This window comes from Taurulus bubalis, assembly GCF_910589615.1.
Source record: "Taurulus bubalis genome assembly, chromosome: 17".
Taxonomy (NCBI): Eukaryota; Metazoa; Chordata; class Actinopteri; order Perciformes; family Cottidae; genus Taurulus; species Taurulus bubalis.
In genome coordinates this window covers 4,563,704-4,580,336 of record NC_136605.1, presented here as the reverse complement: position 1 = coordinate 4,580,336, position 16,633 = coordinate 4,563,704, and the positions used below count along the sequence as shown (strand labels likewise).

General features: G+C 47.0%; 1 protein-coding gene across 4 annotated transcripts in view; it reads right to left on the bottom strand.

Moving 5' to 3' along the window:
• Positions 1-16,633, bottom strand: part of nfixb (nuclear factor I/Xb) — a gene marked incomplete at its 5' end in the record, with an annotated part of 137,564 nt that overhangs the window by 6,879 nt on the left and 114,052 nt on the right. The window contains 6 exons of one of the 4 annotated variants that reach the window (XM_079233634.1): positions 1,024-1,115; positions 2,856-3,003; positions 4,576-4,751; positions 8,721-8,849; positions 13,394-13,468; positions 15,912-16,042. In XM_079233634.1, the coding sequence (XP_079089760.1) occupies positions 1,024-1,115; positions 2,856-3,003; positions 4,576-4,751; positions 8,721-8,849; positions 13,394-13,468; positions 15,912-16,042 (751 nt within the window). Of the gene's footprint in view, positions 1-1,023; positions 1,116-2,855; positions 3,004-4,575; positions 4,752-8,720; positions 8,850-13,335; positions 13,469-15,911; positions 16,043-16,633 lie in introns of those variants that run through there. The other 3 variants (XM_079233636.1, XM_079233635.1, XM_079233637.1) reach the window with 3 other exon arrangements.

Sequence of the window (16,633 nt, the reverse complement as noted above, 5' to 3'; positions counted from 1 at the left end):
GAGCTGTGACAGGCCTCCTCGTCCTGTATGACACCCCCTCTTGGTGGACCTGAGACAGGCCTCCTCGTCCTGTATGACACCCCCTCTTGGTGGACCTGAGACAGGCCTCCTCGTTCTGTATGACACCCCCTCTTGGTGGACCTGTGACAGGCCTCCTCGTCCCAACAAATCTGAGCCCGACCTCCCTGTGGGGCTCTTGCGGCGGAGCGAGGAGCGAATCCCTCGGTCTGAATGCCCAAAACCAGAAGAACGGCGGCCTTTAATGGCAGCGTGTCGCCCGTGGCGTGAGGTGTTCCGCAATCAAAACATATTTTTCGACTATACTTTGAATAAGGAAAGTAGCACTTAAATGTTACTTACTGATAAAACATTGTCGTTTAACTTTATTGAATAAGTTGTACTTTCTTGATTCTTGTTGTTCTGAGTTTGTACTCATGGTTGAATGCACTTATTTGTAAGTCGCTTTGGATAAAAGTGTCAGCTAAATGAAATGTAATGTTGTGTGCTACACACCAGCGAAAGAAGATGAAGACTGGAGAGAGAGAAAGAGAGACAGAGGAAGGTGAATAACGTGTGCAGGAGCAGGGGAGAAAGGGAGAGGGAGGAAAAGTGGTTCTCAGATGGTTTCCATGTGTCCCGCAGCAGAGCCGCTCCAGGTGGGTGTGGTTGCAACGCTAATGAGAAAAGTACCGGTGGTGATGGAGGGGGGGAGCGGTTGATGGGGGGGAAGAACAAAAAAGGAGAAAGTGCGAGGACGAAGCGGGAGAAAGTGAAAAAGAGGGAGGCGGGGCGGGGAGACGAAGCCAAATACAAGAGAGAGAAAGTGAAGAGGGAAAAGGGGAGGAAGTGAGAAGAGAAAGGCAGCGAGGGAGAAGGCCTCAGGCTCCATATGAAGAATGAACAGACGAGCGCATACGTGAAATACACACAGGGAAGTACAGATGTGTGAGAGGAAACCCAGCAGAGAGTTCAGGGAGGGAGAAATGTCTTGGTCCGCATCCACTCAGTCAACACGTTTCCTACCTGTGTCTGCTGCGGGATGTTCAGAAAGTTGTTGTCCCGTGATCCGATGCCGACAAACCTGTTGGGAGCTGTGGCGCCTGGCGTGGAGTATGCTGGGGAAACAGAAGAGGAGACAGGGAGGCGTCAGACAGCTGACAGCTGGCGGCTTCATGGCAAGAGTTGCATTCTGGGGGAAGACGGGCATTCACGTTCTTACCAAACGCGATCGATACCGCTCTAATGTATGTAGCTGCCTGTTAGCTTAGCACAAAGACGGGAGGGGGGGGGGGGCCCGGCTAGCGTGGCTCTGTCAGAAGCTAACAAAACCTGCTTACTAGCTCCTCAAAAAATAAATAATCATCAATCGATACTTTATATAATTTGTACCCAAAAAAGGGTCAAAACGACACGTTTTGATCACATTTAGGTTTTTCTACAAATTAAACAAACTAGACGTAACGTGTTAATTAGTGAATTAGTAGGTTGATTATGTTACCTTTAAAAACAGAGCCAGTGCAGCCGTTACCCCCGTCATCCAGTCTTTATGCTAAGCTAAGCTAACAGGTGGCTGACTGCAGCCTCATTTTGACCACACATTTACGAGCCAAGAAAACTTTCTGCCTGAACATGTGAAAAGTATACCGCTAACCCACTTGTTCGCTGTTGTTAAATATTAAAAGATGCAGATAAATCAATTGAGAACGACAGAAAAAGTATTTCATTGAGGCCATCAAAGCCCAACAGAGAAGTCTGCCAAAATCTGGCATGCAAACTTAGCTCTCCCCGAGTGATTAAATCCCGCTGATAAACTCGGCTGGAAGTGATTGAGCGCACCAGAATCCTGACATTGAGGATCAGTCAGGGACATTTAAAACCCACTGGCATCAAAGCCTCTGACAAATTTAGGGCAGTCTGAAACACCCGACGGACTCCAGCATTTTAATCTCACCGAGGGATTCAGGATGCAGTGTGCAGACTTGTGTTGGTGCGGAGGAAAGGGAGGGAGGACAGGGAGGAGAGAGACAGAGTGAAAAGATAATTTTGAGATTTTATGTGGACGGACATATACAGTATACACCCATGTGTTTCTAAGAATCGGAATAACATACATAAGACATAAAAAAGACTTTGAGACGCTGACTGGGGGGTAAAACGCAAACACTAAACTGGAAGGAAAGCTAAAAAAAAGAAAGAAAAGAAAGAAAGTGCTCCATCCAGTGCCCCTCCTGTCACAGCGAAAGTGTGTAAAAAACACCCTGTCCTGCTTAACACCAAGCAAAAATAAATAAATATATAAAAATCCAACCAAGAAACTTAAATCAGCTCAACCAAAAACCAGTATGACTACAGTGTTTTCCACCAATTTACTACTGGAATGTTTTGGAGTCCATTAAAATTAACTGCCCTAAATTTGTGCTTGTCACAAGTAAGAAACCCAATTTCTTTTTGCGAATGAGTCCTTCAAGAAAAGAAAGGAGGATTCAGGAGGTGGTGATGCGGCTTCCACACCAGACAACGCAGAGTGCGGCTCAAACTTAAGGGGACCTAGTACAGAACCCTGATGAACGCCGCAGGAGTCCGCTAGGGAAGGCGTGTCTAACCGGACCTCTGGAGGATCCGTCTACTCTGAGCTCCACAGTAAGTCCTGCGCTGGCTTCCTTATGTTCCTTCCAAGGGTTTAAAGGAGGCGTCGGATACACAGGAACAATGAAGGCACGGAGTCGGCGGAAGAACAAATGGCGGGGGTGTTTTCGCTGGAGACGGCTGGAGGGTTCAGATTTTTATTTTATTTTTTCCGGGTGGGGGTTGTTGTTGGTTTGGTTTTGAGAGCGGTCTCTTGCGGGGTCACTTACACGGAGATGCGGGCGAGGAGAGTCCGCCGTCAGAGGGCGTGCTGTTGGGTTTAGAGTCGGGCATAGGGAGGGGCACTGGGCGGGCCACTGGGGGAGGTGGAGGCAGCAAGAAGGAGCCCGGCATTTTGCTCTGGCCGCTCCCGTTTGGCTGCAGACGACACAAACAGGGTCAGGAGGGCGACATGCGACAATCCGCAGACACGGAATGAAAAAGAGGACGCAGCTCGGGAGGCCAGGTCCCGAAAAGAATATCCATGACGGAAGGGTGGGGGGGGGTGTGGGAGGCGATGGTTGAAGGAGGGAGAGGGGAGGTGGTGGGAAACAACAACCAAAGGAATGATGGATGTGGACGGCATCTTTTTATGGAGGTGTGAAAACATAATAATCACCACGGGAGTGGAAGCCGGAGCTCGAGGAGAGCGGTGCCACTGGGAGTGGTCCGTGGTGGGTGGAGGAGGGAGGTGAGAAAATTATTGACGGGGTTCGTCCAGAAGATGGCAAGAAATCAAAACCAATGGGAGAATACTCGTCTACACAAGACACAACACCACCAACGATACCAGCACCAAACAACCAAAAACGCCAACTAAAAATCGTAAAAAAGGCTCGAGATGAAAACGAAAAACACGATGACACAACACAGGGGCGGAGTGGAGGGAGCCGTGACCGATTCACTCTCGTGCTGATGGGTGTAACGTCTGAGGGGTTGGGTGGAGCAAAAAAAAAGTAAATCAAAGAAAGGGGGGTGGGGTGGGAGGAGGAGGAAGAGGAGGAGGAAGAGGAGGTCTGAAACAGCAAACGACAAAATGACATCGACAAGACAAAACAAAGATTTGTGGAGCAGTAAACAGATGTGTGGTGTTGTGTGGTGTTCTCTACATCGTATGTGGACAACATGTAATAATCCTGTTGCATGCATGGGCACTCAAAGTAATGGCATTCATATCATTATAGTAATATTGCACTGTAAAGCAATGCAGACACCTGCTCTGTACAATGTGAGACTTCTAAAAATAGCCAATGGGATATTTTACTTTGGAATCCATCTGCTTTGTGGTTTAAATTTGTCTTTAATGAACATTATTAGACGGGTGATTAAGGCAGGTTTGTATTACTTTATTAAAAGTTAATAAAAAAAGTGGAGGGTTTCCAATTCAGAAAAGGTAAAATATAAAAAACTCTATTCAGTCAAATAAAAATAAAAATATTTAAGCTATGTCAAAAAAAGTGGTTGCTTTAAATGATATTCGTTACATTCACACACCACATTTCAAAATAAAACTACTGAGGATCGATGGAGCCTGAAGGAATCATTATATCAGGTTACGTCGCATGATTCAAGAACCCCCAAAAATTAAACTTGAACAGATGATTAATTGGAAACATTGGAGATTGGAATTTTATGAATTTGGAAACCAGCAAAAAAAAAAAAACTCAAACCACATAAAATCAAACAGATGGTTTTTCAAAGTAAAATATTTAAAAGCTATAAATGCAATCGTTGTTAAATTATAATCACTTCCGTGGTTTTTTTCTTCTCCTTCCACACACGCATTGTCCCGCTAATACACATCAATATTTTGCTACTTTTAGCTACTTTTGGTCTTTTAGCAACTTTCATAATTGCTAACGCTTCACACACTATCACTACTACGAACACATCCTGCAGACTCGGCATAATCGGCACATTTGGGACGCGGCTCTCCGGCGGTGACCTCACCTGTCCGGCGGACTGCCCCGAGCCATCGGCGCAGACAAACTGCACGAATTCCTTCAGGGGGTCCTGTCCAGGGTGGTGGTGGTAGCGGATGGTTGGGTGGGTGAAGTAGGGGCTAGACTGCTGGATGATGGAGGGAGACGGGAAGTGCAAGGCCGAGGCGGAGGCACGGGGACTCCCTGCCAACAGAGACATTTCTGTTAGAGGGACACAAGCGGAGAAGATCTGCTGAGAGCGAGACCGAGACGGGACCTCCTGCAAACTCTGACAGACGGGATGAGGTGACTGTGGAGGGATGAACGGACGATGACAACCATGTACACATTACATCACAGCTGGAAACGGTCAAGCATGAATGTTGTTTTGTCCAAGAAAAGCTGTGTTAATAGTTAAAAGTGAATAGCTATTGTGTGCATTGCTCATAACATTTTATGTTTCATTACTCCAATAAATCTATACAGCTTTATGGAGGGGATTAACACACACACACACACACACATACACACACACACACACCACGCACACACACTCGATGTGAGCGTTATGTTTTGATGATCAGATCCGAAGCAGCTTGCGAAGAGAAGAAAAAGAAGAAGCAGCAGCACAAAGAGATCGTTGACGGCGTCTTAAATTAGCCGCTCGCCCGTGTGCCGCTTTGAGGGCGTGATTCATCGGCGTCGACGCAATTTGGCATCCAGACGGTAAAGCCGTTTGTCATCCGACACATTTTTGTTAGAACTAATCTGTGCGTTCACACCGTATATATCTAAATGGATGCTTTTCTGTTAACACGCTTTGAAGCCTCATATCTGTAGATATATGTGTGAATGTGTGTGTGTGTGTGTGTGTGTGTACGACAGGTGTGGGGATGCAAAATGTATAAGCATTAGGCGGCTAATAAGCTTATGGGAAAAAACGAAGCTTTAGAAGAGAGGAAAATAAAGGAATTCTCACCAAGGAGCTGCATATACAGACGAGTGAGAGGGAGCAGTTGGTGGAGCGAACACAAAGCCTCTCTGTCAGACCGGTATCCATCACTAAATCTCCTTGATTTGTATTAGGAGCCCGTTCTCCCCTTTGCAGTGCCAGTCTGACACCCACCCCACCCCGTCCCATGTCAGGCCCCCAGCTGCCCGCGCCGGGCTGCCAGCACTCTTTGGTTCTCGTATACATTGTGTGTGTGTGTGTGTGTGTGTGTGTGTGTGTGTGAGTACTTCATGAGTGCCAAGGCCCGTTGCATTCAAGACAAGGGCCTGTGCTCTGAGCCCAGCGACGCCTCGCTCCCATGCCAGGCTCCTGGTCCCCCAGTGGAGCCGCCTCCCTTCCATTAGCCCCCACTAATCCCATTAGAGACTGGGTGAAGGCCAAGCACTCTGGGGGTGTGGGGGTAGGGTGGGGTGCTGGTGGGGGAGAGAGGGTGCCCCTTCACCCAGAGGAGAGGGTACCAAGCGTTTTGTCTGTTGCACCCCGACAGTCCGGTCAGATAAACATAAACCTGTCCAACATTTTATAAATGTGTTCATTTGAACCGATCTATAACGGGATGTTATTTCACACGACTGATGATACTGAATAAAAGGAAGAAATATTTGATAATAATTATTCTAAACGTTTATCCATCACTTTTAGCTAACTGGTCCAACCATTAGCTCCTTAAAGCTAACCCGGAATCAGAATTGTTTAATTGCCAAGTATGTTGAACATACGAGGAATTTGACTCAGTGAAAGGTGCATAACAAAAAACATAGAATAAAACAATAGAACAAAAAAAATATAGAATAAAAAAATTAACTGTTTATCCATTACTTTTAGTTAACTATTTCAACTGTTTATCTATTACTTTTAGATAAGTATTTCAATCATTTATCCATTATATCCAAAATTATCAAACATTTTCTAGCTAGCTCTTTGGACCTCTCTGCTTGCTTTCCAACTACTTTTCACTAAAGTTATGTGAATATACACTACCGTTCAAAAGTTTGGGGTCACTTAGAAATGTCCTTATTTTTCAAAGAGAAGCACTGTTTTTTTCAATGAAGATAACATTAAATTAATCAGAAATACACAATACATTGTTAATGTGTAAATGACTATTCTAGGTGGAAACATCTGGTTTTTAATGAAATATCTACATAGGAGTATAGAGGCCCATTTCCAGCAACTATCACTCAGTGTTCTAATGGTACATTGTGTTTGCTCATCGCATAGAAGACTAATGGATGATTAGAAAACCCTCGTGCAATTATGTTAGCACAGCTTAAAACAGTTACGCTGGTGAGAGAAGCTTTACAACTGGCTTTCCTTTGAGCTAGTTGAGTATCTGGAGCATCACATTGTGGGTTCCATTAAACTCTCAAAATGGCCAGAAAAGGAGAACTTTCATGTGAAACTCGCCAGTCTGTTCTTGTTCTTAGAAATGAAAACTATTCCATGCCAGAAATTGCGAAGAAACTGAAACTGTCAGTCTTTCGGTGTGGAGTCTGTATATGTGCTCAGGTATTTAAATCGCCTCCTGTGGAGATGCATACGAGTGGTTTTCCTGTGATGGACTGGTGGCCTGGAGGGACAAACCCGACCCAAACCAAAGCGAGCGGCGAGCCGGACCTCACTCCTCCACTCCTCCACCTCGCCAACCCCTTAATCCTCCCGGATCTCGTCTTCCACGCAGAACAACAACCACGCCGATGGTGTGGTCGGCACTTTCAGCTCCAGCTGTGAGAGTTTGTGTAAAAAGATACAAATCAAAACTGTATAAATGACAACTGCTTGCCACACCAGGGATGGGATATTGTGTGTGTGTGTGTGTGTGTGTGTGTGTGTGTCAGCGTGAACATCTGTCCGAGCGAGTGTGGCGATGGCCTTCGCTGTAGCTGCAACTCAAGAGGCGAAGGTCTGTCAGCAGCCACAGAAGAGGTTTAATGACACGGCGGTCAACCTCAGAGCTCCACATCTGCTCGCTGGCTGAAAGCCTTTGATGGAGCCGCGGTACAGAACCAAAGCTCATGGGTAATTATCTCCACGGAGCTCCTTCGCCGGGTGAATTCACAGTCGGGAACTTTTGCAAAAAAGAAGAGGATCCGCGCCTCGGTGATAAAATAAGGAGCGGTGATTTACTGTCGGAGCTCCTGGCTGCGTTTGATATCTGATGTTATCACGAGCTGCTTGTCTCGGCCTGGCGGAGGATCAGCAGGTTCTCACTGGTTCTGCTCTCACAAAACATGTGCTCGTCCACACGGAGATCAATTTGTTCACCACTGTGTGAGGAAAATAAATACCATTTTTGAAAGAAGCAATACAAATCAAAGAAAGATGGGAAAGAAGATAAGGATCAGTGAAGTGGAAAGACTCTGACAGTGGAACCAGCTGCCATTAGTGTCGCAGGGACTCAGTGAGATGGACCTCAAGACCTCATGGTCCAGACCACGTGAGCCAGAGTGCAATTCATGAAATTACCCACAAACCAACTGCCACAAAGAACGTGAACCTGGAGATCTGGAGTCCCGTGTAGTTCGGTATCAAACTTCCAGAGAGATTCAAAGAAATGGTCAAAACCAAAGCAGGAGGAACCGAGACATGTTCAGTTGTGAATTAAGATAAAAAAAGAACGGGATCCTACGTTTCCCATAATGCAACTCACTGGCATCTTTCACTAATCCCCCCCTCGCTCCTAAACGACGACCTTTTTTTTTATCTGCAATTACATATACTTGAAATCTAATAAAATAGACATAAAATATCTGAACAAAATTTATTTTAAGTTGTTTTTGTTGCATTTTCTTTTACAAGAGTGACAAGAAATATGGTAAAAACTACTGTCACCTGTTATAAAACAAATAAATGACCAGGAGTCAGTGAGTAAACGACGTGATTGGAATGATTTTACGGCATTAGGAACAAAATAAGAGCGTGAAAGAAGTCGATATAGATATTCAGAGAACGACCACCAAGCATCCAGCAGACGGACCCAGAGAAGACACCACACCCAGACTCGAGGAGCTCCGTCACCCTGCAGCCCCTCTCGCCTCCCAGAGACACGGCCCCCACCTGGGGGGTGGGGTGGGGTGGGAGGGTGGGGGTGGGGAGGCGGTGTTGGGGTGAGGGAGAGGGGGGAGTGGGGTCAGGGGGATCTGGAGCCGGGTTGGTCTCACCTGGTCTCACTCCCGCCAGCATTGGCAGTGGGTGGTGGGTGAACGCCATGCGGGGCGACCTCGTCTGGGAGGACAGGGCGCTGAAATCGTATTTCCCCGGCTTCTTAAGAGAACCAGGCGATGGGAGTCCTGGCAAAGAGGGGATCAACAAAATGGCAGAACAGAGACGAGGTTTTAATCAAACATGCCTGCTTCTTTTTTGTTTTGTTTTGTTTGACTTCTTTACTCTTAATCAAAATTAACCTTCATCCCTTTTTTAAATTTGATTGCAAGGATCTAATGATTATGATTGAAATCAATGGATTGATCGGTTCATTCATTGATTCGTTGATTGGCTTAACATACAGATGGCTTTCTGTCCCAAAACTCTTACGCTGGAGCGCACAGTCGGCTGTACCATGTCCGTCAGACTGAGGGGGGAGCGGGGGTTGGAGGGTCCGGGGGAGAGGCCATGTTTTGAAGCAGCGGGGGGGTTCAGAGCGAGGGGAGGTGGCAGGAGGGCACAGTGTCACAGAGAGAGAGAGGAGAGCTGGGAAACGCAGTGGCGGTCCAACTACGGTCACCAAGGAGCGTCCAAAGTCCTTCCGGTTCCACCCCCGGGACTCTTTGAGGTCTAAGAGGAGCTCGATCGACAGGCCCAGGAGAGACCGGGACCCGGGTGGCACCTAGCATGGTAGCTCCTCTCATCAGCGGGTGAATGATTCCTATGTAAAGCGTCTTTGAGTATTCAGAAAAGCGCGATATAAAATCAAAGTATTATTATTATTATTAATGTCCGACGGTCAGGGATTTAATGTCCCTGACCGTTAAGTTCAGACAGGCAGTATTTCATAAAAGGAGCGCTTGAACCCACACACACACACACACACGCACACACACACACACACACGATGTTCAGGCCGGGTGGCGAGCGCCGGGCAAAGCGCCAGCGAGCGCTGGATGGGGAGAGAGAGCGACAGGAAGAAGATGGAGGAGCTGTGACGGCCGACACACACACACACACACACACACACACACACACACTGAAGTGTCCCCCCTCTGTCTATAAGCGTCGGGCTGAGGCTCGGTTCAGAACGGGCTCTAAGTACAGGCCCCGGCTCGCCAGCGGACCAGAAACACGGCCAAAAGTGTGAGAGCCGCAGGGCGAAGGAAGGAGGCTCTCTTCTGGGATCAAGGCCGCTGAGGGGAACTTATTTTGATGTATGGTGATCCAGAAGGCGCAATTTAAGACTTCTCAGGGTTAGAGGAGCACCGCCGAACGGGCGTATTTGACCTCTGACGGCGACCGCACTGGTGAACGCTGAAGTGAAACCCGAGAGGGAGAGAGACACAAACCAGGCGGCTGAGAGGAAGAGAGAGGAGAGGGAGACGCACAGCGAACTCGCTCCGCAAGAAACACAGCGATAAACAAGCTTGGCGAGCGAAAAAGGCGCCCATAAAGCGCTAAACGACACAATATTCACACGTATAAAACGAACGCACTCGAATAAAAAGACGTGGGCAATTTCAACATGGCCCGGGGAGACGTGGAAATAGATTTTTACGAGTGAGGCAGAGAGCAGATCTCTGGAAAGCTTTCTCTTTAATGCCACACCGGGAAATGTTTTATCACTGTTTACCCACAATGCTCACAGGGCGCAGCTGTGTGGGCACCGGCGAGTGCAGAGAAAAAATAAAATAAAAAAATAGGTGGGCGCCGCCACTTATGTTAAAGCGAGGCGAGTCACGTGACGGAGGTGGGAGGAACGGATACAATGAGCAGGGAGATTAATTTAATTCACAAATTATGAAGGAAAAAAAAGAGCCAGTGTGAAGACAGAAGGGCACAAGATGCTTTTTGAACCAATTTTTTTACAGCGAGAGGAAAAATAAGACTTTCATTGTTGTTGGAACGCTTTGGCTCTAATTCCGTGTGTTTAATGAGGACGATAACGAGATGTCGAGTCGGGGAAAGAAAAGACTAAAAAGTGGAGTAGAGGAACAGATGAACACCCAGACGAGAGGGTTCATAAAAAGTTTCCGGATAAGATAAAAAGAGGAACACAACACCTTTAATGCTTTGACTCACTCTCACAGCTCTCACGGGTCGCTTCAGATGCTAATTTGCATTCTACATGTTACTTAAATAAACTACTAATTATTCAGAATCATATTATTGCATCACCAATAGCAAATGTTGACTAATTAACACTGTCACTGTATTATTATCTATCTGTAAATCTTTAATTTGCAACGTTACTGTGTATCTGTCAGGATTAGACACAATACTTGACAGAAATGTATTTAGTATAAAGTACCATTAAATACACACGATCAAGACGAGTACTACAAAGTTGGACTACAGAGTACTCATGGTTCGTTTTCACCATAACAGTGAGCATCTCCTTTGAAATCTGATTTAAAACGTGCAGAGGGCCGTCGTGTTTTTGTTTTTCCGCTGTCCAGACTTTCTAAAAAATCTAATCTGGACGTGCCCAAAAATAAATGAATTGCGTGGCAGTCTGAACAAGGCCTTTGAGGTAAACACAGTGCCATCTTTACGTCTTTACGTGAGGAGCAGAGATTGGATTCCTTTCCCTCAAGGCCGTTAAAAACAGACAAACTGAACCTGAACGCATCGCCGCTTGGCTCCCCGGGACGTATGAGGCAGGGAGACTGCGTGAAGAACGCGTAAACTCAATTCCAGCCGGTTTATTACGCATACAAACAGCCTTTAAATTACACATATTGTTTTTTTTCCCCCTAATTAGCCTGCGTCTCTGCCGACATATCTGAAGCTGCGTGGCGTGGCGGCAAACGAGGCCCAGATGCCGAGAGAAAAGCTTTGTCTGATAGAGCTAACAGAAGTTACTCTGATCTCGCCCTTAATCTGTGTGTGTGTGTGAGAGTCTCTCACACACACACAGACACACACAGACACACACAGTTCTACATTATTTCTATGTCCTGCTCCTGGCACACTGAGCAAGCAGACTGGCGGCCAATTGCTCCCGTGACCCTCTAGTCTTGCTGCGCTAACAAGCTGGCGACCGCACAAGCCCCGCCTCCAACTGTCAGAGTACTGGTCCGGTAGCATGGGCACCAACACACACAGACACACACACACACACACACACTGAAGAGGAGGGGAAAAAAAGAAGCTCACACACCCGTCATTCAGGTGAGGCAGGAACAATGTAGGAGAAGAAAGTCGTGTCCCTCATTAACGGCCTCACACATCGTTAGCGCTCGTAAACACTGAGGAAGGAGCGAGGACACACACACACACACACACACACACACACACACACACTCACACACAACAGTTTTTAAGCCCACAACACTAAATAGTTAGCTGTAATTCTCAGTCAATATCACCCCTCTCCCCACCAGCGGGGTTTCCCACCCCGAGCAGCAGGAGCAAGCAGGCGGGAGGAGAGGACGGAGCGCTCGATGATGAATCACATGATCACCTGCGATGCCTTCTGAGCGCTGCGCTCAGGTAGAGGATCACCTGCGGAGCGGGCAGGAGGGCCAGGAGCCCCTACCCTCCATCCTTCCTTCCTCCCTCCCTCCCTCCCTCCCTGCCTCCTCCTCTCCATCTCCTCATCTCTCACTCCCAACACCATCACCGGAACAGATGTCTGCTGTAACCCAGTAGCTCCCTTTTCGCTGTAGACACATGGAGGCACCATCTGGAGCGGAACACCGCTCATCTCCAGATTGCGAGAGTGTGTGTTGTTACGTGTGTGCGAATGTAAATCAGAGAGAGAGAGAGAGAGAGAGAGAGAGAGAGATGAAGTGTAAATGTGTGTGAGTGTGTGTGCCGTTTGTAAACCTGCGTTGCCAGTGAGTAAGCATGTCTCGGAGACAGAAGGCGCCTCGTGCGTTGATGACACACCTGAGCGCCTTCAGTCCCGTTTGTTTGGGTTGTGTTTTTTTTTGTGTGTGTTTCTTTTTTTCCCCCGGCGCCTTTCGGAGAGGCGGTGGAGTCATCCGGCCAACGGCAGGTGGGACGCCACTCAGCTGCTGCGTCCAAACAACCGGCTACTCGACAAAACCCTCACACACACACACACACACACACCTCCTCTGTGTCTTTCATCGCTCCCTCTCTCGGGGCTCGACAACAACATTTCAACACCTAGAGCACTTAGCCGAATGTTGCTGACAAATTCACACCGCCTCGGAGAAACTGTTTGTGTGCATGTGGTGTGTGACAACAATGTGTTTTTTTCGGGGGCGGGAGGGATATGATAATGCACATAATTACACATGGAAAAGACAGCGGATCGTTTTGTCACACATAAAAGTGTGTTTGTTTGTTTTTGGGGATGCACCAGAGATATCCGATTTCTTCACACAGATTTTCCATCAACATCTTGAGGCAGACTGGCGGTGGATGTTGTGGAGCTACTGGGCGACCAAGAGGCTTTGGTCAACCCACAGCGGACAACAGCAGACATCTGGCAGCAGCAACCCCACCCAGAGGCCGGCGGAGCCAGAGAACAAGGCACGAGAGACGAAGAAGAGGAGGAAGAGGAGGGGAAAGGACGAGTGGGAGATGCAGAACAGCTCACAGGAAGTGCAAACAGACAATACAACAAGACAAGATGTATACAAGGTGAGGGTGGTGTGAGCGGAGGCAGAGCACGGATACATGGACACAGTATAATGTTTAATGTTGTTCTAACCATGGTAAGGAAACTGCACTCCATCGCTCTCATGCTTAATCTTCCTCTCCTGCACACTGGCCAAATGGTGTTGCACTGAAAGGCCAAACAGGGGAGAAGGGAAGAGTTAACAATGGAGGAGAGAAACAAGACAGAGAATGAGAGAGAGAGAGGGAGAGGGAGAGGGAGAGAGGGGTGGTTAATTAACGGGCAACAGGGGATTTTAATGTTATAGAGTGCAGCAAGTGTCTATAAAATAGTTACATCATTACTGCAGGCGGCATTAATTAGGCCGCATGTGAGTGGGAGTGACGGTAAGAAATGGGAGAATACATGAAAACTTTAGCAGAATCAAATACAGAATCCAAGATATAAACATGAAGTAGATTGTAAATACATTTGCTGTGAGCGAGGGTGAAAGGTTATGGTCTTTAGGAGTGAATGGGTGGTTAACAAGGGAGCTGCTCTGCTGTTTGGGAGATAACTTATTGGCTCTTTTTTTATATGCCGGGAGGTAAAAGATCGATACCACTGTACGGTAGTTATGGAGCTACAGAAGTTGGTAAGCTTAGCGTTAGCTTAGCACAAAGACTGAAAACAGGGGGAAAAGCTAGCCTGATCCTGTCTGAAGTAAAAGAAGCCAGAGGCCGGTTAGCTTAGCACAAGGAATGGAAACACCCGATATTTCGAAGGCCCATGAAGTCATGAGACATATTTTTGTAGCAATGGGCCTTCGGAACATTAGACGTTAAACATCAGGACTATTGTTTTTATTTTTTTATTACAATGGGCCGTCAGAACAATGGGCCAGCCCCGCTATTAAACAGCTAGCATGGCTATTCAATTCAATTCAATTCAGTTTATTTTATATAGCCCAACATCACAAATACAAGTTTGCCTCGGAGGGCTTTACAATCTGTAAAATTTGTTATACCGCGTTTGTTCTCTTCGTATAAAAACTGCAGCTTTATTACAACATGTAGGTTTCTCTATGTCCAGTCTTTGCTAAGCTAAGCTAACGAGTTGCTGGCTGTAGCTTGATGGTTACCGTACATCGTGGTATCAATCGTCCCGTCAAATCTTCGGAAAATGTCAACAAAAATTTGTCTAATGAACAAAACTAAACACGGAAGGGATTTGTACAAACAAAAGTCTGCACAGCTTTTAAGAGTGATTTTATCGACAGTATGTGGACAGTTTCAGACATCACACACACATGATCCAGGAGTTAAACTCAATGAATGTTAGCGCTAAAGCCATAAAATATATACATCTCTGCCGCTCTCCTCCCCGGCAACGAAGATGGCAAACACAAGCATTAAATGGTTAAATGCATCTGCGTCTGCGTTCTGATTAACGGGTCCCTTCCGCCTCGTAAACGTTGAGTTCAGGTTTCATTTGCAGAGGTTTTGAGGTGTCCGCCTTGAGACTTGTGCCTCCGAGCCGTAACAACCGAGGTGTGGTCGGTCGGCGCTCGTATATATAAACTTAATGCTGGAAAAACTCTACAGTTCCGTGTCGTTGGAGAAACAATGTCCAGGCCACTCAGGGTAATAGACCTCCCTAGCTCAGACTTTACAGGTCTGTTTTACGGTTTCAATGAAAAGTGTTCTCACAAACTGTTGTTTTGACGTTTTTAACCACAAAAGATATTTCCCCCTCACTTTCATTGTACTAGGGTGGCGGTAGACGTTTTAACTCTGCAAATAAAACCAGAACGAAAACAGGAAATACAGTTGTTGGGGTAAACCGGCCCTTTAAGGCCGTGCTGCGTGCGATAAAAGCTGTAAAACTGGGCCGTGGCTTAATGGCGGTCCTTCTACCTCAAACAGGTCTGCTCTGCTCGGTGTTGCGAGTAGAGCTTGTGAATGGATGATCATGAGAGGAGGAGGAAAGGAGGTGTGGCTTCTGGTCCATTTCAAGTCAGTTAGAGTCAAATTAGTAATAAACGGCCAGAAAACATATTTTGTCAATCGGCTTGTTATTACAAGCGATGATAACTGTTGTAGGATGTTTTTCTTTCTTTCTGAACTTAAACTGTTTATTCAGTCATGAATATTTGAAGGAATAGTTCCAAGATGTTGGGAAATACACTTATTTGTTTGGAGTGAAAGAATAAGACCACTCTCATGTCTGTACAGCCGGTTAGCTTAGCTTAGCATAAAGACTGGAAACATACTTTGTATGTATGGGCTTGTCTTGGTTTATGTTTTTTTTCTTTCTGATACCACACTGGCAGAAGTGGATAAACAATCCTCCCCCCGAGCTAACCGGCTGCTGAAACAGAATATTTCCCAAAAATGTCAAACAATTTGAGAAATAAACACGTTTTCAGGGGTTTTAAAATTTGGTGCGAAGCTGCTGTGAGTCTGTAAAAAACCTTGGAGGAGCTGCTTCTGTTGCAGCCGCCACCAAAGCCTCATTGTCTTTTTCTTTATCAAATGGTCTGACATGACGTGGACCTCGGCCCTTCTGCTCCCAGGGGAAATGCGTTGGTGGAGCATGCAGGATGAGATGGGGAAGGTCGGAGCCGGACTACCTGCATCCACGTCGTTGGGCCAACCGCTGGACTGGGAGCTGCTGCCAGCCGCCGGGGAGCGGCCCGAGTAGAAGACATCGTCCACCGGGCTCTCCATCTCGCTGTCGTCAATGGACTTGCGCTTGTTGGAGCTGAGAGAGAAAAAAGAGAGGAGGAGGTTGGTTGAATTCCTGAAGGGGGGGAGAAGGAGGAGTAAGAGGAATGTCTTGTATTTTGAGATTAATCACATTGGTTTTTTTTTTCCTGCTCATGTCAGGCCGGTTTCTAACTGGAACTAACGGGCAATGGGGCTCTAATGAAGGCACGCATGTGATTTGCGGGACATTCGAGGACAATGTACGGGTGCGGACCTTCCCCGCAGTCATGCGTGTGTCTGCATGTCACAAAGTCATTAAAAATACATTCTGAAGTATCACGGCTTCCCTTGCATGTTTGCTCGTCGAATTAAGGTTTCGCCGAAGGGGACAAAGCCGCACAAGTGGAGACACAGCGAGGCCAACGGAGGACGTGTGTGTTCAGCATTCGAGGAGCGCGGCACGGAGACGTGCACGAAGACGTGCACGGAGACGTGCGCGGCGACGTGCGCGGCGACGCTGGAACTCATTTTCGCGCGTGTCGGCAGATTCCTACCGACTCGTCACATCTGTGGCCGATAAAATAAAATGTGTGTGTGTGTGTGTGTGTGGGGGGGGTTTCAACATCGTTTGAGCTTGTGTGCATAT